This window comes from Platichthys flesus, chromosome 13, assembly GCF_949316205.1.
Source record: "Platichthys flesus chromosome 13, fPlaFle2.1, whole genome shotgun sequence".
NCBI classification, from domain to species: Eukaryota; Metazoa; Chordata; class Actinopteri; order Pleuronectiformes; family Pleuronectidae; genus Platichthys; species Platichthys flesus.
Window position 1 is genome coordinate 15,750,215 of NC_084957.1, and position 27,841 is coordinate 15,778,055.

Consider the following 27,841-nt stretch of genomic DNA (forward strand, 5'->3'; position numbering starts at 1 on the left):
TGGGTGAAAGCCATGGGGCCTTGGGGTTATCTCTGTGAGGCACGGCTGTATTTATAGATCAGCTGAAAAAAGATATCTTTGTACCACTCCCTCCATGGCGCCTCCCCCGTTTTCAATTAGCCCCCGATGGGTGGAGTAATGCAATCAGGAGTAACTACAGTGCCGACGGAGTGCCCTCCCTCAGTCTGCCACAGACTCCGCACAGGGCACACACTCCTCAGACAGGAAGGTAAGACCCAACCTCTGTTCAGCTGCTCGGCTCTCCATCCATTCACGCATCCATCTTCCTCCCCATCCATCCTTTCCACTGGTCTTCATCTCACCATGTCGTCCATTCCCTGCATGGGACACAGCTGCTCACTGTGTACCTGGCATCCTCCTGTTCCTTGCCTCCCCATCCACCTGTTCATGTTCTCCCTCCTTCCACCTGCACAGTCTCCTCACCATTTTACCACCTCCTCTCACTTTCTCTTCTCCCGTCTGTCTCGGAGACGGCCACCCTTTTCATTTGAATCTATTTCTGTCCAGAAAAAATGCACAGCCCCCCCTTGTCGACCCCCTGTTAGCAGAGCACATTCCAATCTCCTCTCATCTCTCTTCATCACCCTCACACTTCCCTTTAGCAAAACTGTGTTTATGAAGGTGTCAGCTCACTATTAAGTCATGTATTACATAGTGGTAAATTGTATTTTGGCAAACTGGTTTGTTCTTTTTCCAACTGCACAAAAAGGGGCATGTTAATCCAGCTGGCACAAAGGGAATGGATTTTGCATAGTTTAACTTTTTGGGATGAGGATTTCTTCAAGAATTGTTGCCATTGTGGAGTAAAATATTTCTTTTAAGTGGTGGATCTGTGTTAGAAAGTACTAACAATTTTAAGTTATCGATATAGATGGGTCACATTTTAAAGATAATGTTGTCTATTTTCAATATTTTATTGCTTAAGACACTAACATTTTTTAAATAGTAGAATTCCTTTCAAATTGTCACAAAAACTTTGCTAAAAACAATTAAAACTCAAAATCGAAAGTTATAAATGCACAAAGAGTTGGTTTTCCATGTGAGAACGGTATTTCTTTCTTGGGACAGGCTGCACAGGGTTCTACACATACCATGTTATTCACTTATGCTCTGTAATGAGAAACTCGAGGATGGAAAGCATCAAAGACCCCAGGAGCAGGGGAGACAGCTGCGTGACAAGAGGTTTTATTTGTGGCCATCCAGATTATCCTTTTTTATTTTTAGGAGTCAGATAAATCCTTATATAAGTGAGGTGAGTCATTGTGGGGGGCAACAGACAATGAGGGAATGTGGGAGGGGTTGACCACGCTCAGAGCAGAGAAGACATGCACAGATTCAAACTTTTTAACTACACTACCCTTTTGAATGCGAGCAACATCACAAATTACTCACAGATCTCATGCTGAAACAGTGAAAGGGGGCGACACAGAGATCCCACACAGGGGAAGAGCTTCTGACAGATTAAACACAATAAAACAACCAGAATTCAAACCAGAAATCATCGAAATAAAGAAAAGCTGTGATAAAAAAAGAAGAAGGCAGGAAGAAATTTACAAATGGGAATCATTCTCCTGGCCCCTTTGCTGAGGATTCAGTGGCCGTATCACATGAATAGTAGAGTAAGTGAGTTAGTGAGGAAGAAAAAAAGGCTTGGGTGCTATAAAAAGATTAGTGCATGGGAACAATTGACAACTGCAGCTTTTCCCCCTGTTTTTTTCCCTCATCTATATCACGACAAAGACGCACACAGGGAAACTGGTACCCGACACTATACTTGGTCAACGGAGAGTAAGAGTATAAAAACACAGGTGGGATAACCCAGGGGCTTAACAGCCAGACCACAGACAGCTGCAGATTGTGAGTGGTCATTATAACAAGTGCCATTCAAACCTATACTTATGCACAGATACACACACACACACTCGCTCTGCCTGCATGATGACAAGGGACACGATGATCTGGTGCTGACAACTGGAGGTGAGGTGACGGATGGGTCAGCGTACAGTGGCATGGTGGGTGTTGGAATGCGTCGGGTCAAAAGTTGATCGCCTCTAAGCAGGACTGATAGCGGTTATTTATATCCTCGTCATCTGTCACCTTGATGAAGGGGGCCGCTGAGAGATGGGACATGGAGATGAAAGGGGAAAATGCATCGTGGAAAGTGATCCGGTTTCCTGGAAAATAGTTATTGCAAGGAATTTAGAATCTCTATGAAAGTGTGTCAGTGACACTACAGAGTTTTCTTTTTTGCTCAGAGAGAAAAATGATTTAGGTAATAGGATGTGTACTCATCCATATGAAAATTTATATATATGTCTCTGTGTTCTTCCCTCGCTCTCTCTCAGGTTTTAGTGATCCTGCGTCAAGATGACTGAGCGCTACGACTGCCACTACTGCAAGGAGTCCCTGTTTGGGAAGAAGTATGTTCTGAGGGAGGAGAATCCCTACTGTGTGAAATGTTACGAGAGCCTGTACTCCAACACCTGTGAGGAGTGCAAGAAGCCCATCGGCTGCAACACCAGGGTGGGAGAACTCACCAGATATACTGTGACAATAACACACTCGCTCTCTCTCTCTCTCTCTCTCTCTGCGTGTTTCTGTTTTTAAATCTAATCAGTATCATTTTGCGTTCTTCTAGGATCTGTCCTACAAGGACCGCCACTGGCATGAGGACTGTTTTAAGTGCTTCCAGTGCAAACGCTCGCTGGTGGACAAACCCTTCTCCACCAAGGATGATCAGCTTCTCTGCACTGAGTGCTACTCCAATGAGTACTCCTCCAAGTGCCACGAGTGCAAGAAGACCATCATGCCAGGTGTGGAGGACACAAAGAGAGATACCAGCTCAAGATTGCCTAGAGTAACACAAAGTAATACAAATAATCACACATTGTGAAAAAAAGTGTCCGGGTAAACTGCAGTGGAAATACTGTTATATGGAATGTTTGAAGAGCTATAAAATATTTACATGTTACAAGAACATTAGATCTTATGATAAATAACAATAATATACCTATAATTTGTATACCCTTTTTTTTTAAAGACAAGTTTTTCAAAATGCTTGACAAACATAGAAACATAAAAATTACAAAGACATAAGAAATGAAGGTAAAAGCCATATTATAAAAATTAGTCTTTAAACGCAATGTCTTATTGTTCTGAAGGCTCCAGGAAAATGGAGCACAAGGGCAATAGCTGGCACGAGACCTGCTTCACCTGCCAGAGATGCCAGCAGCCCATCGGCACCAAGAGCTTCATCCCGAAGGACAGCAACAACTTCTGTGTGCCCTGCTACGAGAAGCAGTTTGCAATGCAGTGTGTGCACTGCAAGAAGGTAAAACGTCTAATCACACACATTGTAATGTTCAGTGTTAATGATTTTTACAAAGGTCCTAAGTCACTCGAAGAAATCATGCTTACTTCTGAATATCTTACCAGCCCATCACCACCGGCGGGGTGACCTACCATGACCAGCCCTGGCACAAGGACTGCTTCCTGTGCACCAGCTGCAAGCAGCAGCTGTCTGGCCAGAGGTTCACCTCCAGAGACGACTTCGCTTATTGTCTCAACTGCTTCTGCAACCTCTATGCCAAGAAGTGTGCCTCCTGCACCACACCCATCAGCGGTAATAACTGATCTCCTTGATTCTTAAAACCCCTTCTTGTGTTCCTCTGACATCTTGACTCAAACTTGATCCACTCTTTCAGGTCTTGGAGGCAGCAAGTACATTTCCTTTGAGGAGCGCCAGTGGCACAACGACTGCTTCAACTGCAAGAAGTGCTCTGTGTCCCTGGTGGGACGCGGCTTCCTCACCGAACGCGATGACATCCTATGCCCAGAGTGTGGCAAGGACATCTAACACAACCCGAGGGATGGCGGGAACTGGGGTCACCTGATTGGATGCGAATTTGATGCTGCAGGAATGAGAAACATGCAATAAATAGTATCTGAGCACAGAGCATAGCATCTTTTCCACTTAGCCTTACTGAATGTGCATTGTTCTATGACATGAGATAAAAACTACTAACTGTGGTATTTGGGGAGTTTAAGTAAAATGTTCCCTCTGCGTGAATAAGTCATTACTAACAAAGCAGCTGTTGGCACACACTGTTTGAAGCATTGTGAAATATATCTATAATATGAATGCAGACTTTGACTTTCTTTCATAATAAATGCTGCTTTGTGCATGGATTAGCTTGATGCTGTAATTAGTTTGAGGTTTTTTTGATGAGTTCTGCTATAACAAATAAAATATATTTCTTCGCTCTTATAAATGCTAACTGCTGCTGTGCATGAAATAATTTTTCATACAAAATTTGACATCCCGATCGGTCGAAATGTTTCTGTTCGTAAACTTTAAAACAGAACACATATTTAATATATACAATTTATGAATGAAAATATATATATACAGAATACTGTGTCTAAGTCACTTATTTAGATTTTATTAATTTATTAACCACAAGTCATTCAGTATTTGAATATATCAAATAATGCATGTTAAAATACCAGCTTATAAAACACAAGTCCTAAAACTGCTGACTTAGCTACTATAATTAAACCGACAGAATATATTCATTGTATTGGACAATTTATTTGAAAACATTGTTACAAACATGACACTAATCTTGTTACCAAGATCAACTCTGGCTACAATTATTATCCACAATATCAAATAAACCTGCTTTATTCTCTGTTTCGTCCATATTCCTTTTTCTCCCGAATCACTAAAAGCTGAAATTGACAAACCAAAGTTCGCTGCTTCGTTTGCGTCACAATGATAAGTTGTGGAGTATGTGTAAGCGTTCCAATACCAGCATGGACAAGGCTTGATACTGCCGGAAATCCTGAATTCTGCTTTACTGCCACTAGCAGGTGCTGTTTTTAAGAGCAGAGAAGAAGTGATTTCCAGCATTGTGGCATCAACCAGAGCCACATACATTGGCAGCAATATCATGCTGGAAGTATTTAAAGGAAGCGACTGCTGTGTAATCCTACATGTATTTATTTTTGTTCCTTTCCACTTGTGACTTTCAAAATGGATGATAAAATAAGTTTTATGGTATTTATTCTCTGTATATGTTTGTTTTTCAAAGAGTTCATCTTGAAACAGGCCATAAAACAATGGTAGAAACCATAACTTCCATACAAGGTTAGTAGCACCCAGCTGTAAAACTACATTATAAGTTCTATTTTAGTATTATTGCAGTGTTGTCGGATCAGTACTTGTTATCAGTCGAGGTATCGGAATCAGGAAGGGAAAAATGGTACTGGAACACCTTGAGGATTAGAATTCCAAATACAACTTGGAAAGCAATTTCTCTCTGTGACTACACTAATATAAAATAAAAGTAACTCAAAGCACACAAACACTTTCTAAAATGCCCTGCGTGTTCAATGTGAATGTAGTGTTTTATTTAATGTATTCACCAACCAAATAAAACACGACAGAAGTATTTTTTTTAAATACTTCAACAGAATATCTTCACAATGCCCCCGGCTATCGCACACTTTGCCGCTCTGTGTCTCAGACTGTGAGAAGAGTTTAGCCTCCGTTTGACTCTTTTCAAAAACACCAATCCAATAATCTCACCTTTACATCAGTACAAACCAATACTCATGGCCCTATAATCAAAACCGACTCATCCAGAGAAACATAATGTGAACATTTCATTTCCCCTGAAAGGCATCCTGGAGTCGCAGACCGTTGAGGGTAAGGGCACTTGAAGTTTAGGAAAGCTACACTGCTCCATTGCATCAGCTCTCAGACTGACCGAGAGCAGGGAGGAGACCTGGACACACAGGTAAAGGGTTTTCGCCTCCTTCCCTGATGCAATTTGTGAGAGGAATGTGATGGGGAGAACCAATAGGGAGTGAGCAACCTCAGCTGGGTGTTCAGTGATGGGAGGGCAGCAATTTTGTCCTCCAGAGCCCGAGCTCTCGTCAGGTCTGAGCGAAGAGGGGTCAGAGGTCAGGGCCACGTCACATGATGGATCTTTTTCTTCACCTCTGGAGACTCGAGTGGAACCTGAAGTGATGGAAGATGAAAGATCAACAGGTGTTAGAGATAGTGGTTAGACAAATAACTTAGACAGCAGATTATACAGTGTGTTCTTGATCCATTGAGGTTCTGATTTTAATGACTTAATGACAAAGTCACATTTTTTTTTCTTTCTGGCAGTTCAAGCTTCTTGTTTAGTTTCTGTTGTCCACAACTTATAAAACCAGTACATCATTACAGTGGGCCACCATTTTGTTATTGTTTGTTACTACATGTGTCTATATCATATGTCAGAGAATCCCCCGATATGGTCAAAATATGCTTTCATCATAAGCCTTATGTGATTTCCAACTCTAATATGAATATAATCAATATAAGCCACACAGAAGAATATAAACAAGTATTCAATAGAACAGCACATTTCCATGGGGTTTCTAACTGAGGTGTGAAACAAAAGTTCCTACCGAGCTGTTCGCTTCTCGTTTGAGGTTTGCTGTGTCAGTGCTGCAATGAATGGACGAGGAAGAGGTGTTGCCTGATAGGTTGCGGATGGGGTTGGATGGGTTTGCAGCTGGAGGAGGTTTTAACCTGTCAGTGATCCCCGTTGACGCGGTGGTTCCCTCTGGTTTCCCCACTTTCAGGGCGCCGGAATGAGAGGAGCGGCTGTCGAACACAATCAGAGGCCTTTTCCTCTTGTGGTCATTACTGGAGCTAGAAACCAGATAATAATGACAAGAATCAGATCCAATCCCGTCGAGCTATTTTCAGACCTGACCTGCAGAGGAACTACGGAGGATCTGGTCTGGACTTTCACCGCAGTTTGTCTTTCACAGATAGGATGGACACAGCAATATCAGCTGTAAGCTCCAACAAGGAGGTTCTGATTCATTGCCACTTGCTTGTTTGTGGCTTGTATGTCACCAGGAGTTCTAAAAAGCTACAGCACAGATTTCAATGAAATGCTGTGGTTGGTCATGACCCAATGAAGAACCTATTCAATTTGGGAGCAGATAGAAATAAACAGACATATCCAAGATTTCCACTTTTCTTTCTTTAATGTGCTTGTTTTAGCGGATGTATGTGTATCCATTTATCATCAAGTGTCAATTAGCATCTTTCTAAACCGTAAGTTGTATCACATGGAAACTACTAGACATTCCTACTCGGGGATAATAATCCTTGTCTGCGTGGTGGCTGTCACCGAACTGACCTGTTAGCCTCCGGTGGTCCACGGCTCCTCTGCACCCTCCTGCCCCAGCGGCTGTCGGGCAGAGTCCGCTGCGGCAGCGGGATGACATGCCGGAGGTAGAGCTCCATGAGCCGGTCCCGACTCTCACATTCTCTGGTGCTGACAAGTTTCTGATTCAGACATTGAAAAACACCGTCACCTTACTACTCACATTCACCGGTACCACAGACTCAACAGCCTGTTAGCCAGCATGCTAACGCGACATTATTTCTGATTTATATCCAAATGAAATTGCACTTTCCTAGATTCTCTGCTAATATTCATTCACCTCAGTTAAAATGAGCTGCATGAAGTCTTGAGACAGCAGCTCAGGGTGTAATAACAGGTCCACATCCGAGCTGCCAACAGCCTTTCTGCCGTGTTCTATGGAGGCCGCCATATTGGATGCTCATCTGTTCCCAGCATGCACCGCGTAAAGTAACAACAATACATCCAGAGAGAGACTCAAACTTCTACAACAAATCCTGTTAATAATATTATTATTTGTAATAATAATAATAATAACGGTTATAATGATAATAACATAATAAAATGGTTATGATCATAATAATAATTACACTTAAACAGAACAGTAGCACTGCTTGACCCCAGTAGTCACAAATACATTTTTTTCTTGATCGGCTTGATCAGCAGTCCATAAAACAATCTTCAGGAGTTAAAGCTGTGTGCCATCTCCTACCGTTTCTTAGAAAAGACTCAGAGACAAACATAAATATGAAAAATAAATACACATATACAAAAAGCTGTACTGCAGTATTGCACTTGAATATACTGATTCATGGAGTGTTAGTACTTTCACATTGCACAATCGGCTTTATTGCAGCTCATACAAATCTAGTGTCACAGGTGAAGAGAAAGTGAGTGACACCAAATAGGACGTTTGATAAGTAGAAAGTAGTACAAGTGATTTTCTATATTTGAGCTTTAGTTTTGCTTCAGGAGCTCAGCCCATCATCTGGCAAAGAATTCTTTCATGGATACTCCTGTTTGTCCGATTGTCGAATCGTCCTCATTGTATTTCTCAGAGTTGTCAAAAACCAGGTTGACGTCCATGACGAATGTCTTGAAATTTAGGTACCTGCAAAGATTGGAAATGGTTAATTTGAATTCAGAGGCAGCATTCAAATCAGAAAAGTAACTGCCATAAAGGATGTATGAATGTATGTATAACACAAACGTACTGGTTGTTGCTGAGTTTTTTTCGGATTGTTGAGAAGTCCATGGGCTTCTTAATGATCCTCTTGTACCAGGGTTTGGCTTTGAGGGTTGACTGGAGTGAGAAAGGGCCCCGCGTCCTGATGAGCCTCCAGCTCAGCCTGCAGAACTCTTGAGGGAAATGAGCAGTCGACAAAGCTGAGCTTTTAATATACTTTCAGATAATTGTGAAAAAGTTTGTAACAGATTTTTAAGTGAACAAGGATGATTGGACATGACCCCTGACAAAACCACAGTTAGATTCTTTACATCTGGATTTTTATTTGGATCTGCAAACGCTCATAAATACCAGTCCCGTTTTTTTCACGAAGATCCATAAATCCTTCTCTGAGAAGTTAGCAAACATGTTGCAAAACATACTCTCTTGCAATGTTACAGTAAAAAATCCACAACTAAATTTAATCTGATGGGTTCCTCCTTGGGTCACGTCCCACTCCCCCAATGTTTGCGCTTATAACAGTGAGATGAAAAAAAATGCGGTTTTCTATCCATGCAGTGAGAATGCGTTCATACCTACCTGCACATGTCCAGTCAATATCTATCGTCTTTGGCCAGTTTGGCTTTTTTGGCACAGGAGCCACCGCTGTCAAGCTTGTCCTTGCCTCGCTTCCCTCCCCCAATGCTCGGTTCTGAAGTTTCCTACTCCGGAGTAATTCAGCGTTCTCCTAAAAGACAGGGACATAAAAACGACGGGTGAGGAGCCACGTGCAACATATACCGTGCAGATTTATTAAATTGATGTGGACATGTGGAACAATGAAGATATCAATGGACAGTTGAATAGATTGAGGCTCGTTGATCTGCACTGCTTGTGGACTAGGAGATATTATTAAGTGAAAGACGTGCATTGATAAAGGAAGATGCAGATTGTGTTTTATTCTGATATTGTTGTTTCTTGGTGATGGTGCATTATAAATTGATGCTAGTGTATTTTTCCTCTAGCCTGTGTAATTGCTTGTCCCTTAATTGTCCCTGATGACCAGTTAATTTAACTGAAATAAGCTCACAGCTTCAGCTCTCTCGACTCTCCTCTCCAGAGCCTCCACCTGCTGCAATTGGTGGATGTCCACCTCCGTCGCCTGCTCCTCCACACACCAATTCGACACGGTTTTCTCCTTCACTTGGTGTTTCTCCAGCCTCGCCACATCAAACACTGCCCCATAGATACATACAAACAATACAGCAAATTACTGTCTATGAAAAGCAACATATTTATACGTATTAATTTGGGAGCAGGTGACATGAAAATATCTAATAACAGTATGTTTTGTATTAAAGAGAATTAAAGTGAGCAGAGGAGTTGTGGACACACCATCTTCGCTGTTGGCATAGAGATGTTCTTGGGACTGCTTCTTGAGGACCCTCTCTCTGATGCCTCGACTGTGGAGCGCCTCCACCAGACTGTGTAGCTCCTACACGTTGGACACTCGCCACCAACCGTGCAGCATCTCTGCCAACAAAAGAGAGAAGTATTGTCAATTGCTTAATTTTAGCAGCATAAGGCAGTTGTAAAGCTGAGTGACAGTCATCACAGCATGTATTCCATGACTGTCTGGGCAGTGATGATCTTTACTCCAGCATATTTCACTTGTGCTTACTGGCAGTGAGCCATTCTTACCCTTAGGGATTGGCTGAGGTCTGGGGTAGTCCCGGGTCTTGGTTGCCTCCACAGCAGGGAACAATGAACAAGGTAGCTTGTCACATAGGGCCACTGGGGTCTCAAGCCTGTTGACAGTGTTGTTAGTCTGTGTCGTATTGAGCAGACTAACAGCTGCCTTATCCAGGGGCTGCATTTGAGCTTGGGGGAACACAGCGGATATGGCCCTGAAGCATCTGTTTCATCTGCAGGTCCATGCAACGTGGTTGCAGGCGGGGGTCTGTATGGGCTGGACACCCACTCCATCTCACTCTCTTCCAGCTGCTCCTCCTTTATTCTGATCACCTGAGCCTTTTCCTGTATCTCCTTCATCTTTTCAATAGCTGAGTAGCATTAAAAAAAATCTGCTCAAACTGCATAACAAACATAACATTCAAATGTATATTTCAGTATGAGTTTTCATCTTCGCTGCCCTCCATGCCCTCAACGAAGATGCCGCCACACTCTTGGAGAAGCCAGTAACGCCTCTTGTATCGGTCCTGTCCAATCATCATGGAGCGCTGTGAGTGAGAGGAGTGAAGCAGCTTCTGTGTGATCTGACTCTGTTGCTAAAGAGACAGAAAACAGAGGTAGAATGGGATTTGTTTAATTCATCAACTAGCTCATCCTGAGAGAATAATTGTGGGTGAAATTTACCATGAATAATTTCTCGATCTGCTCCTCGAGCTCCTCCACACTGTCGTCCTAGATGAAAAGATTTCATTAGTGTGAGGCCAGAGGACTGACATTAACTATAACAACAATGATTGAGCTGCTGTTACTGACCTCCTCCTCACGGATCTCTGCTTTCGGCCCTTCAGAATCTTCCTCCTCCTTGTCATGCTCATCTGCTTGGACCTCGCTGTTGTCACCGAAGGTGAGGTTGTCATCTCCGCCCACACTGCTGTCTCCCTTCTCAGTCCTCTTGGTGTGGATGCTCCTCAGTCTTTTAACGCAGAAATGTACAAAGGAAAACGTAGTTTGTTCGTGCCACCCCCCCTCTCTTCATCCCATGGGCCCACCACCTGTGGGAAGACCCATTGGGGTCGGGTGCGCAGCCACATGGGTGGCAGCGAAGGTCAGGGGTCTCGACGGACCAGACCCGGGCGGCAGAAGCTGGCTCTGGGGACGTGGAACGTCACCTCGCTGTGGGGAAAGGAACCGGAGCTTGTGAGGGAGGTGGAGCGCTATCAGTTAGATCTGGTGGGGCTTACCTCCACGCACAGTCTCAGCTCTGGTACAGTACTCATAAATTGGTGTTGGAGTTTACCCCGGTAGACGAGAGGGTCGCCTCCCTTCGCCTAAGGGTTGTAGGGGGGAAAACTCTGACTGTTGTTTGTGCGTATGCACCAAACAGCAGCTCAGAGTACTCGGCCTTCAGGAGACCCTGAATGGAGTCCTGTATGGGGCTCCAATAGGGGACTCCGTAGTTCTGCTGGGTGACTTCAACGCCCACGTGGGCAACGATTGAGACACCTGGAGAGGCGTGGTGGGGAGGAACGGCCTCCCTGATCTAAACCCGAGCGGTCGTTTGTTATTGGACTTCTGTGCTAGTCATGGATTATCCATAACAAACATCATGTTCGAACATAAGGGTGCTCATAAGTGTACCTGGTACCAGAGTACCCTAGGCCGAAGATCAATGATCGATTTTGTGATTGTGTCATCTGATCTGAGGCCGCATGTTTTGGACACTCGGGTAAAGAGAGGGGCGGAACTGTCAACCGACCACCATCTGGTTGTGAGTTGGATCAGGGAATGGGGGAAATTTCCAGATAGACCTGGTAAGCCCAAACGAGTAGTGCGGGTGAACTGGGAACATCTGGCGGAGGCCCCCGTCCTAGGTATCTTCAACTCACACCTGGCGGAGTTTTTCTGGCATTCCTGTGGAGGTTGGGGGCATTGAGCCAGAGTGGGCGGTGTTCAAAGCCTCCATTGCTGAAGCTGCGGTGGCTAGCTGTGGCCTCAGGGTCTTAGGCTCCTCAAGGGGCGGTAACCCTCAGACACCGTGGTGGACACCGGTGGTCAGGGAAGCCGTCCGATTGAAGAAGGAGGCCGTCCGGGATATGATATCCTGGAGGACTCCGGACTCGGTTGCAGGGTACCGACAGGCCCGAAGGGCTGCAGCTGCTGCCGTGTCGGAGGCTAAGCAGCGGGTGTGGGAGAAGTTCGGAGAGGCCATGGAGAAGGACTTTCGGTCGGCACCAAAGTGTTTCTAGAAGACTATCCGGCACCTCAGGAGGAGGAAACGGGGAACCATCCAAGCTGTGTACAGTAAGGATGGGACTCTGTTGACCTCAACTGAGGAGGTCGTCGGACGTTGAAAGGAAGACTTTGAGGAACTCCTGAATCCGAATAACACGCCCTCTATGTTGGAGGCAGAGCTCGAGGTTGATGGTGTTTCGTCGTCAATTTCCCTGGTGGAGGTCACTGAGGTAGTCAAACATCTCCGCAGTGGCAAAGCCCCAGGGATTGATGAGATCCAGCCAGAAATGCTAAAGGCTCTGGGTGTTGAGGGGCTGTCATGGTTGACACGCCTATTCAACATCGCGTGGGAGTCGGGTACAGTGCCAAAGGGCAAACCGGGGTGGTGGTTCCCCTGTTCAAAAAGGGGGACCAGAGAGTGTGTACCAATTACCGGGGTATCACACTTCTCAGCCTTCCTGGTAAAGTCTACTCCAAGGTGCTGGAAAGGAGGGTTCGGCCGATCATCGAACCTCAGATTGAAGAGGAACAATGCGGTTTTCGCCCCGGACGTGGAACTACGAACCAGCTTTTCACTCTCGCAAGGATCCTGGAGGGGGCCTGGGAGTATGCCCATCCGGTCCACTTGTGTTTTGTGGATCTGGAGAAGGCGTATGACCGGGTCCCCCGGGAGAAACTGTGGGAGGTGCTGCGGGAGTATGGGGTAAGGGGGTCTCTCCTCAGGGCCATCCAATCTCTGTACTCCCAAAGCGAGAGCTGTGTTCGGGTCCTCGGCAGCCAGTCAGTTTCGTTTCAGTGGGTGCTGGTCTCCACCAGGGCTGCGCCTTGTCACCAATCCTATTTGTGATATACATGGACAGGATATCGAGGCGTAGTCGTGGTGGGGAGGGGTTGCAGTTCGGTGGTCTCAGGATCTCGTCACTGCTTTTTGCGGATGATGTGGTCCTCATTGGATCATCGGCTTGTGACCTTCAGCACTCACTGGATCGGCTGGCGGCCGAGTGTGAAGCGGCTGGGATGAGGATCAGCACCGCTAAATCTGAGGCCATGACTCTTAGCAGGAAACCGATGGATTGCTTACTCCGGGTAGGAAATGAGTCCTTAGCCCAAGTGAAGGAGTTTAAGTACCTCGGGGTCTTGTTCGCGAGTGAGGGTACTATGGAGCGTGAGATTGGCCGGAGAATCAGAGCAGCGGGGGCGGTTCGCTTTACCGCACCGTTGTAACGAAAAGAGAGCTGAGCCGCAAGGCAAAGCTCTCGATCTACCGGTCGATCTTCATTCCTATCCTCACCTATGGTCATGAGGGCTGGGTGATGACCGAAAGGACGAGATCGCGGGTACAAGCGGCCGAGATGAGTTTTCTCAGAAGGGTGGCTGGCGTCTCCCTTAGGGATAGGGTGAGAAGCTCAGTCATCCGTGAGGAACTCGGATTAGAGCCGCTGCTCCTTTACTTAGAAAGGAGTCAGCTGAGGTGGTTCGGGCATCTGGTAAGTATGCCCACTGGGCGCCTCCCTTGGGAGGTTTTTCAGGCACGTCCACTGGGGAGGAGACCTCGGGGAAGACCCAGGACTAGGTGGAGAGATTATATCTCAACACTGGCCTGGGAACGCCTCGGGATCCCCCCGTCAGAGCTGGTCAATGTGGCCCGGGAAAGGGAAGTCTGGGGCCCCCTGCTTGAGCTGCTCCCCCCGCGACCCGAGCCTGGCTAAGCGGATGACGATGAGTGATGATGATGATGATGATGATGATGATGATGATGATGATGAGTCATGTCACCGTCACAAAAAAGAGGTAGCTGATTATTATAAGCAGTAGGCCTATATAGACCAGTAAGATATACTATGGGCTGCATTTTGAGTGCCAGCAGGGAGCAGAAATCCTGTTTCATATACATTTCACATGCTTTAGCGCTCAGCGCGACACAAAGATGTTGCATACAATACAGCATTAAAGTAAAATGATTGCAACAAAGTAAAAAGATTAGACAGACACATAGCTTCACATCAACGTCAACATCAATACGCTGAATAAAGCACTTTAGGAGAAGTTATCCTAATTTAAACAGCTGCTCTTAAAATGCAGATGTGACTTTAAATACTCACGGTTCAGTTGCTCACAGTAAATCTGTTTCTGCAGAATTATGGTCTGTGTAACGCAGTCAAGTCAAAGGGGGTTGACGAGTGAAACAACTTTAATTACCATTAGATATCTTACGTGGTGGAGCTTATTCTCCGCTGGGTGGACCGGATCATGTCGGGTCATGTCGGTTCATGTGGGGTCAATAACTCTGTACGGTCCCGTTAGCCTGCAGGCTAGCGGAGCTAAACTAACAAGCCATGTACAGGTACCTGCTCATCACTGCTAACACAATGCTAAACTTGATTTACCACAGAAACGGGAGCGCAGACGCCTTTAGATTATCTGTCAGGAGAACAAACCGAAGCTCAAACCGTATTATTCATCCGATATGTGAGTAAAACCTCTTCCGACTCAGGTCGTGATAGCCTGTAAGCCTGTTAGCTCAGGTGGAGCCGAGCAGGCAACAGGCTCTGAGCTGGAGTCGCGTTTCGCATTATACAAGTCGAGTTGCTAGGCAGATTTCGTGGGGCACATCAGAAAGTGCCCCATCTCCCAATGTTAACTTCGGCCTGTGTGGTTCACGCTCATTGGTGGTTCCATGGCAACAGTCTTAAGCTTGGGCCGTTGCCCCCGGAGAGGAAAGACGGCAAGAGAGAAGCGTTTCACAGAGCAAGCACACAGACAGAAACACACACGAATCAAATGACTCCAAAACAAGACTACAATTCTTGTGAGTCAAGTTAATTCACACACACATTCACGCTACTTTGCCCCTTATGTAGAAACGCCACTGCCACAGCTATCAGTTTGCTATTCTGGCAAAATCACAAAACATAGCCTGCTCTGTGGAGCTACACTATTAACTGATGGTCATAAATTTTTAAAAGAGAAGGCAAAATTAAGTTATTTGCGCAGTTCAACCTCTCTCGTTTATACAAAGAAAATACAGGATAAAACTAGGGCTACGTTTTAGCACTGGCGGGCCCGAGCACCCGCACATTGAAGCCTGTTGCGGTCGGTTTGGCAGTGATAGGACAATGCACAGTGGAGTTATGACAACATCGTGTCCTTTTGCGAAGGATGATCCTTCGCCGCACCTCAATGTTCACATGGTTTGAGGAAATGTCACAATTCTGACGATGATCCAATGACTTGACTGAGCTCTTTTGAGCTGTATATTGTAAAGCAGCCAGGAGAAGTTCATCAAAGTATAAAACATGTGACTTCTTGTTGCCACCATGGGGCACTGTGATTTTAAGTCATGATTTCGGTGTAGACGTCATCAGGCCGGGACTCTCGTCCACATGTCTAGTTTGGACTCGATTGGACCAAAAATGTCCAAGATATAGAACCTTGTGTTTTTATGGCGTGTAATCAAATATTGATGCCACGCCACAGTCACACGGTGTGATGAAAAATCTTTGATGACACTCATCTCAAGTTGATCTGATGAAAGCTCTGGAACAAGTACTTCAAAGTAAAAATGTGGAATATGGCCAAAATGTCCACTAAATTCTAAATGGCGGGCTTCCTTACTTTTTCTTAACATGTTACACCTCTGTTTCAAATTCTCGTGAAGATTGGTCAAAGTGAACTCAGGGGCTGTGTATAGATGGCGCTGTCGAGATATTTTGTCACACCCATTTCAAATTACTCCAGAATACGTACATTTCTCAGACTTTTGAATTTCCTGCAAAGTTTAGTAAGAAGTTGAGCATGTAAAAGCCCTCAAAAAGCCAATTCATTTGGCAGAGAATAATAACAAGAAAAATAATCCTTACAATTTCAAAAGGGCCTCTCACCATTCGGTTCTCGGGCAGAGAATCAGTCTGACTGACATGAATGTAACTCCTAACAGTTCTCCTATGATCAAATAATACAACTTTACCTCAGTTTTTGTGAGTGTTGATAACCTGACACACAGAAACATTGCATTTTTATATTCGTATATGTCTCTACAGTCTCTAAATCCGGCTCATATTGAATAACATCAATGATACACAGAAAAAGAATATACATGCTTGAATGTATAATAGTGTACAACCTTATTTATTTAAACTGTTTACTCATTAAGACATGCTCAGTAGAAATGCACTCACAACAGAATGTACAACTGCAGGTTCAGCAGATTTAAATAAATTTATATGATTTGAGGGCATATTTACAAATTCTTGCTTGTTTGTGGCAGGTGGTGTGAAAAACAGATGTGTCCTGGTCTGGATGAATGATGGAGGTTGAATCAGGGCCGGGTCTAGGCAGGGGCAAGAGGGGGCCTGGCCCCCTCAAATAAATGTTGTGCCCCCTCAAACTAAATCCCCCAAAATATATTAAATTTCATATATTTTTTATTATCTCATGCTTCTCTCCTCCGCTCCACTTCTTAATGTCTTAATGTCTTGCTTGCCCCCTCAAATATAAAATATATCAAGTTGTTTCTCATGTCATGTTTCTCACCTCCGCTCCATCTCCCCTTTTCGCTCTGCTCAGTGTATCGGCCTGCTGCCGGTTCACTGTGAGGGATAGCTGTCTGCCCAACTTCCAATCCCCCTATAGTATGCAAATGAGCTAGTGTCAGGTTTCTAATAGCAGCTTGCAGCGATAAACTGCGAAGCAAAGGAGCTCTGTTAAATTCGGTTATAGTGTTTTGTGTAGTGACATACTTAATTGCTAATAACATAATAAAAACAAGAGTTTATATTTTTCTTGAAAATCTTTATTTGCTCAGTCAACAACAACAACCAAAACCACATAACCAAATTCTTGTAGTAGCTAAGCTGTAGCCTATTCTCCTAGATCAGGGTGTGTGGGCCCACAGTCCCTGTCATGTGTCACAGCACAGGGAGAGAGCACTGTCCGCTCCCTGCCACAGACTGAACACAAATGATCTGTGCTTGCAGACCCCTAAAGAAAGCCCCGCCCCCACCCAACTTCTGCAATCTGGCTGCTATTTTACAATCCCATCTTCACTTTTCCACTCCTGTAAAACTTTCAGCAGACTTGTCCCAACCTTGTGTATCTCATTCTCCTCAGGGACTCAGCCTTGTAAACAAGTGACATACAACACTAGTGTAGAGATTGCTTGCATTCCATTCTGCTGATCATTCTGAGGTTAAATATACAATGCATCAGTTTTTCAGAGCTTTTAAAAAACATACTCCTCCTGCCCAATGGAGATCATGGTGGCAATGCTCTAGCTAGCACCTCAGCAGCCAGCGCTGCACCTACCCCTACCAGTGTTGTTGCTAGCAGCGCATCAGCTAACGTTAGTAGTGGTTCTGCTGCCTGCATCACTCCAGCAGTAGCTAGCATAACACCAGCAAGCACTACTTCTACTCTACCTCCTCCTTTCCCAGTTCTTACAGTTAACCCCAAACTTCCCATTTTACCCAGTGACTTAACCACCATTGCACCATCTCAGCTATTATAAAGTAGCTACCCAAAACGTGCATTTTGCAAAAAACTGAGGTCGTTCAATCCTGCCTAGTACCGCACACGACCATGGCTTGAATACTGAACGGGATGCATGTTTCTGCTTTCCCTGTCGCAAATACAGTACTGTACTGCAAGTACTTTGTCACTGTCCAGTTGCACTGGACAGTGACAAAGGGCTGCAGAGGCATGTGTCCTCCCACAACCATGTACATGCTTCTACTCTCTGGGCTGAGCACCAGAAGAGAGAGGCTACTGGGGGAAATGTTGACACATTATTGGTTGGCAAGACACAGGTAGAGAAAAAACGGTACTATGTTAAGAGTGTGGGCAACGCTGTGAAGTTCCTCTGTGTCAATGAGTTGAGTCTACGTGGAACAACGGAACACAGGCGTGATGCTGCTGGTCATGATGATGATGATATTGCTTCTGGGCTTTTTCTTAAGTTAATGGAATATACCCTTGAGAAAGATGAAAAACTAGCCAGCATCGCCAAGGGTATCCCAAGGAATGCATCATATACATCAAATCACATACAAAATGAAATTATTGACACACTGGCAAACATGGTGCTCGGAGAGATAAAAAAAAAATATGAAAATGCTGATGCTGTGGGTTTTTGCCTCAAGAGTGATGGGAGCAGGGACAGGTGTAATGTCGAAAACCTGTCAGTTATGATTAGGTTTGTCAGTGCTTCCCTACCCGAGGAGCATCTCATTGGGTTGCTTGACCTCGACCAACTAGATGCACAGTACATAACCTCTGAGATCCTGAAGTGCCTCTCTGATGCTTGTTACAGTGCTGACAACATTCTGAGCCAGTGTTATGATGGAGCTTCAGTGATTAGTGGGGTGAGAGGAGGTGTTCAAGCTCTGCTCCAACAGAAGCTGGGAAAGCATATACCCTACATCCATTGCTACAACCACCAACTGCACCTGTTAGTTGTGCATGCCATGCAGAGCGAACAATGTACTAAAAGATTTTTTGATCTGTCTTCTTCCTTGTACAACTTTTTTCAGCACCACTACATCACTAGAAAATATGATGCTCCTAATCTTACGAGGCTAATTCAAATCCGATGGACTAGCCACTATGAGGTGACACGTTGCATTACTGAGAATGAAGATCAAATAATCACTGTTCTGTCTGAGGTGGCAACGGATGATGATGCTGCAATGGATCTGTGCACTGAAGCATCAGGCCTGCTCTGCCAGATTAAGAGGCAGCACTTCTTTAAAATTGGCAAGTTTCTGGTGCAAGTGCTTGGTCTACTGAAACCAGCAAATGCCATACTACAGTCTCAGTCTGTGGATATGTGCAGAGCCTCAAACGAGGTTGGTACAGCACTGGAGGGCCATGAGGGATCACAGCGATGAGTGGGGAGAGGGAGATCACACAGCAGCTGGGGATGACATTCCAGCAAAGAGAAGGAGAACAATGAATAGGCACCTCAGTGACAGTGTTGTAATTACAACAGTGGGCCACACAGACACAGATGACAGTGTTCCCCCCCATAAGACACTTAAAAGACCTCTACTAAACATTCTGGACCGGGCAATTACAGAGTTGGAGACAAGATTCTGCCAGAAGAATTTGGAGCTGATGAAGGCCACGTCCAGCCTTGTGCCTACATCTGGCACATTCCTCCATGGAGCTCTGTTGCATCCTTTGGTTGAGCTGGCTGGCACTGATGCAGGATGTCTGAATAATGAAATCCTGGTGGCAAAGCCCATGTTGCTTAAGGAATGCCCCAATGAACCAGATCTGTCTACAGTGTGCAAAACCCTACAGCACTACAAGGCAGCATTTCCCTTGTTGTACAAGTTATACATTACAGCACTGGTCATTGGGGTTTCTTCAGCTGCATGTGAGAGCTCTTTCTCCACACTGTCCCGTGTCTTAACCCCCTTTCGCAGAACTATGCTGCATCACAGAAAGAGGAACCTGGTTATCTTGGCCCATGAAAAGTCAATTACATACAAGCTGGACATGGACGAATTTGTGAGGGAGTTTGCCAAGGGAAACCGGAGGCTGCTGTTGACCTAAAGACCTAAAGACCTAGGAGAACTTAACTAAAATTAGTGGCCAGCAAAAATGCTGTAGTTAGCCAACATTGTTTGTTTTTTCTAGGCTAATAGCCTTTGTTTTATATTTAAAAAACTAAACAAAAACATCCTCCTAAGGGGGTTATAAAAATAAAAAAATACAAAAAATACAAAAACATCCTCCTGAGGGTATTATAAAAATAAAAAAATACAAAAACATCCTCCTGAGGGATTGCCACCTTATCGTGGTCAGGAGGTTTGAGTGCCTCAGTGACCCTAAGAGCTATACCAACAGAAGCTAGTCTTCATAGGGACACCCAAGTTGGGCAGGTCTTAGGGTAGAGGCCTGACAAAGTGCAGTCAGTTTAGGTTGAGGGTAGGACATACAACTAACAACCCAAGTTCATATATGGTTAGTCTAACAACAATAACTACAATGAAATAAGTGTGCCAAGCATTTGAGACCACAGTACTTTACAAGGCACTTGTTCAGTGTACCCGCATCCTAGTTAGTGAATTTTTCAATTAGACATGGTAAAAGGTGCTGGAGCACATTGCCCCCTCAAGATTTGTGGCTGCCCCCTCATACATGCCTGTCTAGACCCGGCCCTGGGTTGAATGGTTTATGGAGGAGGTGTGGACGGCTTTGTGTGAGTGTAGTTGTGTGTCTGCGTGTAGACATATGATAGATGGGAGGTGCTAGTTATTTTACTTACATCTCTTGCATTATCTGAAAAAGTGCTTGGTGCTCAGAAAAGCAAAGGGTTCAGTTTGTTAAGGCATCTGAAGACACCAACTTCTCGAAAACATCCATCACTACCACTTCTCCTCAAGGGTCACGGGAGGCCTGGACCCCAGCTGACATTGGGTGAGAGACGGGGAACACCCAGGTCGCCATCACAGAGCTATCACTGTGATGGCGGAAAAAACCTCCATTCCTGACGTATCTGCAATCAAGTGACTTGTTTGATCCAGTTCTAAGTAAAGGGATTGAGTTAGCATAGTAATGTGATAGAAGCAAACATGAGAATTAAATTAAGATAACACACCATGGGTTGCTTGTCATGCTGTTGATGCATGTAAAACAAGGCACAAATTCATTTAAATTCAAATCTTTGGCCTCTTTCATATTTTGGGGAAATAATTTTTTTGTCCAGATAACTTCTCTTATAGGCAAAAATCATGGTGTCTGCTGAATATTTCCCCGAGCAGGAAGAGTATCGACAGTTCAAACTGAAATACGTTAGTCTTCATAGAATATTTTATTAATACTATTGGTGTCCTCTCTGCGGTCCATAAATTAGAGAAATTACTGCACTGCCCTCTAATCTACTTAATCAAATGATTCATGTTCATTAAACCAGTAAATTTTGTGGAAACAAATGAAAATATGTTTTCTTTGGTGTTTAAAACAACATTATGACCTTCATATTAATAGCTTTCTTTAACCTAGTCTAATCTCTCATTTGTTAATCAATTCAAACAGAATGAATCCCTCCAGTGAAACAAATTGCAACCTGAAGTCAGTGACAATGGAGCTAACTTGATTTGCAACAGCGCCATCTTGCTGCTTTGTTCTGAACAACACCTCTGTTTACCTGGATGAGGCTACAGCTGTGGCTGCAGAGGTTGAATAGGTCACTTGCTAATCAATAGCCAACAGCTCCTGTCATTCCACCATCTTTCATTGTATGTGAGTGTGTGCATTATATATATGCAAATGTCATGCAGTGAATAGAGGTCTTTATTAACTCTGTATATGTCCTTTATGATCCTGTGTAAAGTGTGAAAGTGACAATCCATCTCCTGAGTCCATCAATTTGAAAACTACATTTATTGAGGTAATTCCATCAAGTAAACAATCTTAGCTCAGTCAATCATCCCAAATAAGTTCTCAAATTACAAAAGTTTATGTTTTTGCACAATTAAAAAAGCCTTCATACTTTTCTCTGAGAAATAAAACCATTCATGTTTTTATAACATAATCCAAAAACTGAAGCATTATCACCAATACTAGTCATACACTGAACACTGAGCTTAGTCTGAAGCAAGAGAAGAACAACAATGAAACACTTGAGGGAGAAAATATGAAACAGGGAAAGAGGAGGATTATTTTTAACAGCAGTAAGCTTCAGAAGAATAACCACCATGATTTAAAGCTAACCAGTATATTGTACTGAAATTTCAATATTTATATTTAACACAAATTAATCCAACCACATGGTCTTTTATATGCATTACCATTGAACATTGGAAGTTAATAATAATAAATGAATATCTTTTTGGCAGGAAGGTTTTGCAAAAAGTGCTTCAAGTAGATATTCACTTTAAATTGATGAACTTTTGCATGGGTGATCTGCCTTCGGGATATATTTCCTCTCATGTTGGACATTTGTTTTGGATTCTCCACGCAGCTGGCAGGACAGACATTAATATCAAGTGGTCAAAACCACATAAGCTGTCAACTGGATTGACATTATTTATGACCTATATATGATGGAATCACTGTTTGTATCAGACTGCAACAAAGCAAGGTTTTGAAAATACTGTAATTTTGGATTGGATACATAACAACTGTACCATCAATCATATAAAGCAATTTTCTTTCTTTTGTTTTACTTAATACATTTTTTTATCCATGTTCTCTTTGTAAAACAATTTGAGTATGAAGGCCCACTCTTATATATTTATAGTTACATTATATTATTAGATTTTTTGTGTATCTATTGTTTTATTTGTTTTTTTGCTACAAGTCTTACAGAAGGCTCAAGGAAATTTAACTTTCACTGTAAGTACTGTAGGATCCCTGTCATTGTTTATATGGACCACGAGAAACCCAATAAAATATAGAATTTATCAAAATGAAATTGAAATTTGCATTTTCTCACCACTCTGAGCATAAATTCAACAAAATAGGTGTACCATGTATTTTCCATAAAGTGCATTGAAGTTGAGACGATAAGTCCATTTTTGAGGTGAGAATATTTGGTGAACAGCCAGTAAATTCTCTTTAATGTACTTTGGCCTCTCATTGGTCAAAATGAGGAAACTTAGGAGTTAAAAACAGTTGATAGGAAAAGCTTCTGGTTTGAGCATCTATCAAACTGGTCCTCCTCGTCTCACACGGCGGACTGAGTCTCGCTGCACACATAAATGTTACTGGGCCTCACTCTCCTGCGGCTCCTGCCCGGCACTTTGGGACACAGTCTGCAGCTTTTTGGAATAAACTCCTGACAGGCCTCCCTGAACTTCCTGATCCTCCAGCAGTAGATGACGGGGTTAAAAACCGTCTTCAGGTAGCTGAGCCACAGAGCGCCGATGCTGATTGGGTAGAAGACCGGGCTGTAGTAAAACTGTCGGCTGAACACGGCCAGCAGGCTGACCACGGTGTGCGGCAACCAGCACACTGAGAAGCCCACAAAGAGGATGAGGATGGTGGTGAAGGCTCGGGTCTTGAAGCTCATGTCCACTTTGACCTGAGGGGGGCGCTGCAGCCCACTGAGTCTCATCTTGCTGACTTGGTTGAGGGCTGGCAGACAGGAGTGCTCACCAGTGTGGTTGTGGATGCGCAGGGTGTTGTGGCGTACCGTGTTGAGGATGCACATGTAAGAGTACAGCATGACGGTGAATGGCACAAAGAATACTGCGACTGCCAACAGCACCGTGTACCCACGGTCCGCCACAGACTCGCTGTATCCCAGAACACACTGTGGTGCCCAGGCACCCCCAATACCTGCTGCGCCTGTCCTCCACCCGACCACAGACGGCAGGGACACACACAGGCTTAACACCCATGAACCCGCGATCAGCAGTTTAGCTCTGTGTGGAGTCAGTTTGTCCTGCCGCTGTACAATGATGAGGAATCGGTCCACACTGATGATGAGGAGGATGGACACTCCCTCCAGGACAAACAGCCAGTACAGCATGATGGAGGCTCGGCAGAACCCGCTCCCAAAGCTCCAGTTGGCAGTGGCGACCGTCACTGCAGTGAAGGGCATGCAGAGCAGAGAGAGCATAATGTCGGAAAAGGCCAAAGTAGCGAGGAGGAGGTTGATAGCGGAGCGCATGGCAGGTTTCTGATAAACAATCAGACACACAATGGCATTGCCGAGGAAACCGATGGTAATCATGAAGATCATTATGGCCGCCAGAGTCACACGCAGAGTGACCGATATCAGTGGGGTCGCGGCTTCCACCGGCAAACCTTCCTCCGGCTCCATGAAGTCACAATTCTCCAGCAGGCTTTCGTTACAGAAAGCCATAGCAGCAATTATCAGTAGTTATCAACCCAGAGGAAGGTTTTCATGGTTGATCGTATGTCAAATAAACATTAAGTTGTTTCTGAGCCGCTGGTCTTCCATGGAGATACCTGTGAAAAAGAACAGGAGAATATTTAGTGAAACAGCCAAAACACCTTAACTGTGGGGAAGATAAGAGTCATTATTAGTGGCGGATCTAGGACTTTTCTACATCGAGGGCCATAAAGGGGCCACAAGCCAATTATATGTCCAATATTCATGCACACCATGGAATATTAGGGCTGTCCCTTTTGCCAACGTGTCAAGTTTGAACTAAGAGTGACGATGATGAACACTTCACGCTGCTCTGCTCGTCTGTAGTGCACCCTCACCTGTGATTTGTACTTTGCTACTAGGGTGTTACACTTCCAAGCGCTGCTCCTCACATACTCGATTTGGTTACTGTAGGTACGGCTTATCATAGCAAATCAACGCAGCATCACTGGCCTATTTTACTGATAGGTCAAGAGGGCAGTGATCGCCCTCTGCTGGATCAGGAGGAAAGGTGGAAGGAGGAAAACTAATAAAGCACTACTGCACTGTATATTTTGAACGTGAATATATTGAATATGTTATGAAAATGTTTCTTGTTCAAGAAATTACAAAAAAAGTAACACATCTTCATATTTATTATTAGTACTGAAAATACGTTTTTAGTGAGGATAGTTTTTTGTAAGGCTACTGACCGAAAAAGGGCACTACAGGGGCTGATCAGATTTCAACTATATGGCAAGTACACCCCTGGATCCCCTGGTCATTATGTAAAAACTCTATTTTACAATTAATGGATATCATCATGAACAATCATCGTCATTGATATACTGCGTGAATGTGTCTCATTAGATAATCAGTTCAGCTGCTCAGTGATCTATTTCTCAGTGACACTTATAAATATGAAACATTGAGAGGAGGAATGACATCCACATGATGCTGAGGGAGTTTTATAAGACATATTATATATATATAATCACAAAGGACAATGATGTGCTGCTCACCAACCAGCATGAGGTTAATAATTAACAGCCGAGCAGTGATGTTTCACACATGAACAAACACACACACATTTGCACAACACACGTACAGTGGAGTATGAGTACACACCCATGGTACAGCTGCCTGTCTTTTCTTGACTTCAGACTCTGATGCAACCTGGATTAAGCGGTGCGGCATCTTCAGGACACAAACACAGGACACGTCTGTTGCTATGGTTTCCACCTGCGGCTCCTACAATGCGGTGGGACAGTGCAAATGTTGACAATGTGTTGAGGTGGATGTGTTGTTGAGGTATCAGATCGTCGTGTCGCCAGCTGGGTGTAGCATGCAGACAATTTGACTTTTGGCAGAAAGAAGATAAACAGCCAAGGCAAAGACATCACAAATTGCTCAGTTCTTTTAAATGGACCATGACAGAGTGAGACTGAGCCGACATGAAGTTCACTGATGGTCCTCAGAATGTAACGGGAAAACTAAAATCCAGGCACCCAAGGTTTTCTTACTCTGAAGTCAAAATGTCTGCCATTAAATGCTTTTCTTTCCGGTGATCGTTGTTAAATGCTTGCACAAAATCCAGGCCACTGGATAGCATTGCTGGTTGTTGCCAAGGTAACAAGGTCACCAGCACCATGGTAACAAGCAGCATATGCTCTCATCCCCTGAAGAAGTGTCTATACCAACATATTTCCCATTTCATGTGATTTTAATACGTACGACTCGACAGAGGAATCAAAGTTATTCAGAACAGGACTTAAGAATATTTTTTATCAGATTAGAGCGAAGATGACTCGTCGGACATAAGGGGTTAAACATGGGGAAGTGCCTGTTTCTCCTTTCATGTCATTTGAATCTGGAATAAACAATAAAACTAAGAGTAAATGTCAGAATAAATCAACAAAAATTAAGACAAATAAATTTGATATAAATCTAAAATCAATGGGTTCATGTAGTCTAAGTGTTAATAAAAGAAGTAGATAATACAATGTTTGATTCTTAGATGATTATTGCAACAGAAACCAGTGGCTTCAGGCGGCTTAGCTGCAGCTCGGCTGGGGGACTGATCAGGTGATAAGAAACTGTGAAAATACAAAAATAGAAATACAATATCAAAATAGGATTAATTTAAACAGGCCTGTATCATTTTAGAGATTTCGAAATTTACAATTGTAGCCTCACAGCTCCTGGATGCAGGTCCCTACTTTTTCACTGTGATCCATATGTATTATGCCATAACCTGTTCTCATGTATGGATAATCGAGGGTTTAAATTCAGTGAGGAATTTGACACAGCCTCAGCACAAAGGATGAACACGGTCTGTTCTCACATCTGCATCACATGAGCCTGTTTCTCTCCCACAACTGTGTTTGCTCTGCGCTCTGCAGGAAAAACAGGAAACACAAAAAAACGCAAAAAGCCAGATTTCTCTGTAGGCACCGATGAGGGGATTAGAGGAATAAATCAATGCACATCTGAGAACATTCACCAGACACGAGGAGGCCTGCCTACCTGAACGGTTTCATCCGAGAGCGGGTTTTAGGTTCTGCGTCTTCCATCGAGACGGTCGGCGCGATTCTCCGAGCCGAGCTTTCCCCAAAATATCCCACTTTAAAGGTTTCACTGGCGGATCAATCGCTATCGTGCCGCCTGCGGAAGATGCTGACGCCACAGCAGCAGGTTGGTCACTGATTTAAAGGAGCAGTGTGACTCAGAAATAAAAAGTCATGAGATACTTAATGTGATGCAAAAAATATGCCAAAAATATCTTCTGCGCAAAAACCGGAAACTATATGACTCAATAATGACAACAAAACAAATATTAGCAATGATAACTTATGCAATATCTTATAGTGCAGATGCCCAACGTTCAATGTTGCCATATATCCAAGTGAAAAGGATCATTAATATACAAACTGCACTATAACTATTACTTTGATTTAAAATGCACATTTAGAAGAAACTTACTTGTCGTTAATCGTAGGTTTTGGATGCTGATATATTTCACCAGCAACAGCTCAATTTATTATATTAACTGCAAAACAAATAACAACCTCATCTCACAGGCCCATTTGTGTATTATATATATATATATATATTATTTAAAAACAATTACAACTTTTTTAATTGACATAGGGTTGGCAAATATGCATTCACTATTTTTTCCAGGAGATGGCACCATTATACCTTATATCCACTTGGCCTTCATTTGGTGAGCCACATTTCTATGTTTGGGTGTTTCTATGTTTTTATATATGTTTTATATATGTTTTTATATATATGTTTATGAATTTTCTTTTTCTTATGTAGATTTATTTATATTTTAAGTTAGACTTTCTTTTTTAAATGATGAGATAATCAGGAATATATAATAAAGTATCACATGCTATGTCGGCAAAATCAAAATAACATGGCAACCTATTTTTTTTTTTTTACAGTTAATTCAATTGTAATGAATTAGTAATGAAAATCTGTTATCATCTGTATATTCTGAGTCTTGACACACTAACAACTCGTTCACACTTAGTATGCAGCCGGAGCTCCTTTTCATGGGCATGCTTGTCTAAATTGGCATCATGCCCATGTGTTGAACATGCCCATCAAAACAGTTCCACTCCGCCGGTCTGGCACATGCATGCTCGTCACGTTCAGTGGCACCCACACACGAAAAAAGGCTCG

General features: G+C 43.7%; 3 protein-coding genes across 3 annotated transcripts; 1 reads left to right on the forward strand and 2 right to left on the reverse strand.

Annotated features, from left to right (window-relative positions):
* Window positions 1-131: 131 nt before the first annotated feature.
* Window positions 132-4,712, forward strand: fhl2a (four and a half LIM domains 2a). The gene is made up of 6 exons (XM_062403134.1): window positions 132-229; window positions 2,367-2,544; window positions 2,660-2,834; window positions 3,183-3,352; window positions 3,457-3,643; window positions 3,726-4,712. The coding sequence occupies exons 2-6, from the start codon at window positions 2,389-2,391 to the stop codon at window positions 3,875-3,877; spliced, it is 840 nt and encodes a 279-aa protein (XP_062259118.1). The 5' UTR covers window positions 132-229; window positions 2,367-2,388; the 3' UTR covers window positions 3,878-4,712.
* Window positions 4,713-4,865: 153 nt separating this feature from the next.
* On the reverse strand, window positions 4,866-7,667 carry c13h2orf49 (chromosome 13 C2orf49 homolog). The gene is made up of 4 exons (XM_062403135.1): window positions 7,537-7,667; window positions 7,230-7,378; window positions 6,484-6,730; window positions 4,866-6,046 (listed from the first exon to the last, which is right to left on the reverse strand). The coding sequence occupies exons 1-4, from the start codon at window positions 7,645-7,647 to the stop codon at window positions 5,990-5,992; spliced, it is 564 nt and encodes a 187-aa protein (XP_062259119.1). The 5' UTR covers window positions 7,648-7,667; the 3' UTR covers window positions 4,866-5,989.
* Window positions 7,668-21,731: 14,064 nt separating this feature from the next.
* On the reverse strand, window positions 21,732-26,808 carry gpr45 (G protein-coupled receptor 45). Its single transcript, XM_062401940.1, has 3 exons — window positions 26,675-26,808; window positions 25,277-25,399; window positions 21,732-24,246 (listed from the first exon to the last, which is right to left on the reverse strand). The coding sequence occupies exon 3, from the start codon at window positions 24,137-24,139 to the stop codon at window positions 22,997-22,999; it is 1,143 nt and encodes a 380-aa protein (XP_062257924.1). The 5' UTR covers window positions 24,140-24,246; window positions 25,277-25,399; window positions 26,675-26,808; the 3' UTR covers window positions 21,732-22,996.
* Window positions 26,809-27,841: the final 1,033 nt, after the last annotated feature.

What these genes read in the sequence shown, in the direction of transcription:
- fhl2a (XM_062403134.1), top strand. Translation starts at nt 2,389, where the DNA reads ATGACTGAGCGCTACGACTGCCACTACTGCAAGGAGTCCCTGTTTGGG. An exon ending in AGTGTGTGCACTGCAAGAAG is followed by an intron (nt 3,353 to 3,456) that starts GTAAAACGTCTA and finishes ATATCTTACCAG; the next exon opens with CCCATCACCACCGGCGGGGT. An exon ending in CTGCACCACACCCATCAGCG is followed by an intron (nt 3,644 to 3,725) that starts GTAATAACTGAT and finishes CCACTCTTTCAG; the next exon opens with GTCTTGGAGGCAGCAAGTAC.
- c13h2orf49 (XM_062403135.1), bottom strand. Translation starts at nt 7,647, where the DNA reads ATGGCGGCCTCCATAGAACACGGCAGAAAGGCTGTTGGCAGCTCGGAT. An exon ending in TGCAGCTCATTTTAACTGAG is followed by an intron (nt 7,379 to 7,536) that starts GTGAATGAATAT and finishes TGTCTGAATCAG; the next exon opens with AAACTTGTCAGCACCAGAGA. An exon ending in AACGAGAAGCGAACAGCTCG is followed by an intron (nt 6,047 to 6,483) that starts GTAGGAACTTTT and finishes CCATCACTTCAG; the next exon opens with GTTCCACTCGAGTCTCCAGA.
- gpr45 (XM_062401940.1), bottom strand. Translation starts at nt 24,139, where the DNA reads ATGGCTTTCTGTAACGAAAGCCTGCTGGAGAATTGTGACTTCATGGAG.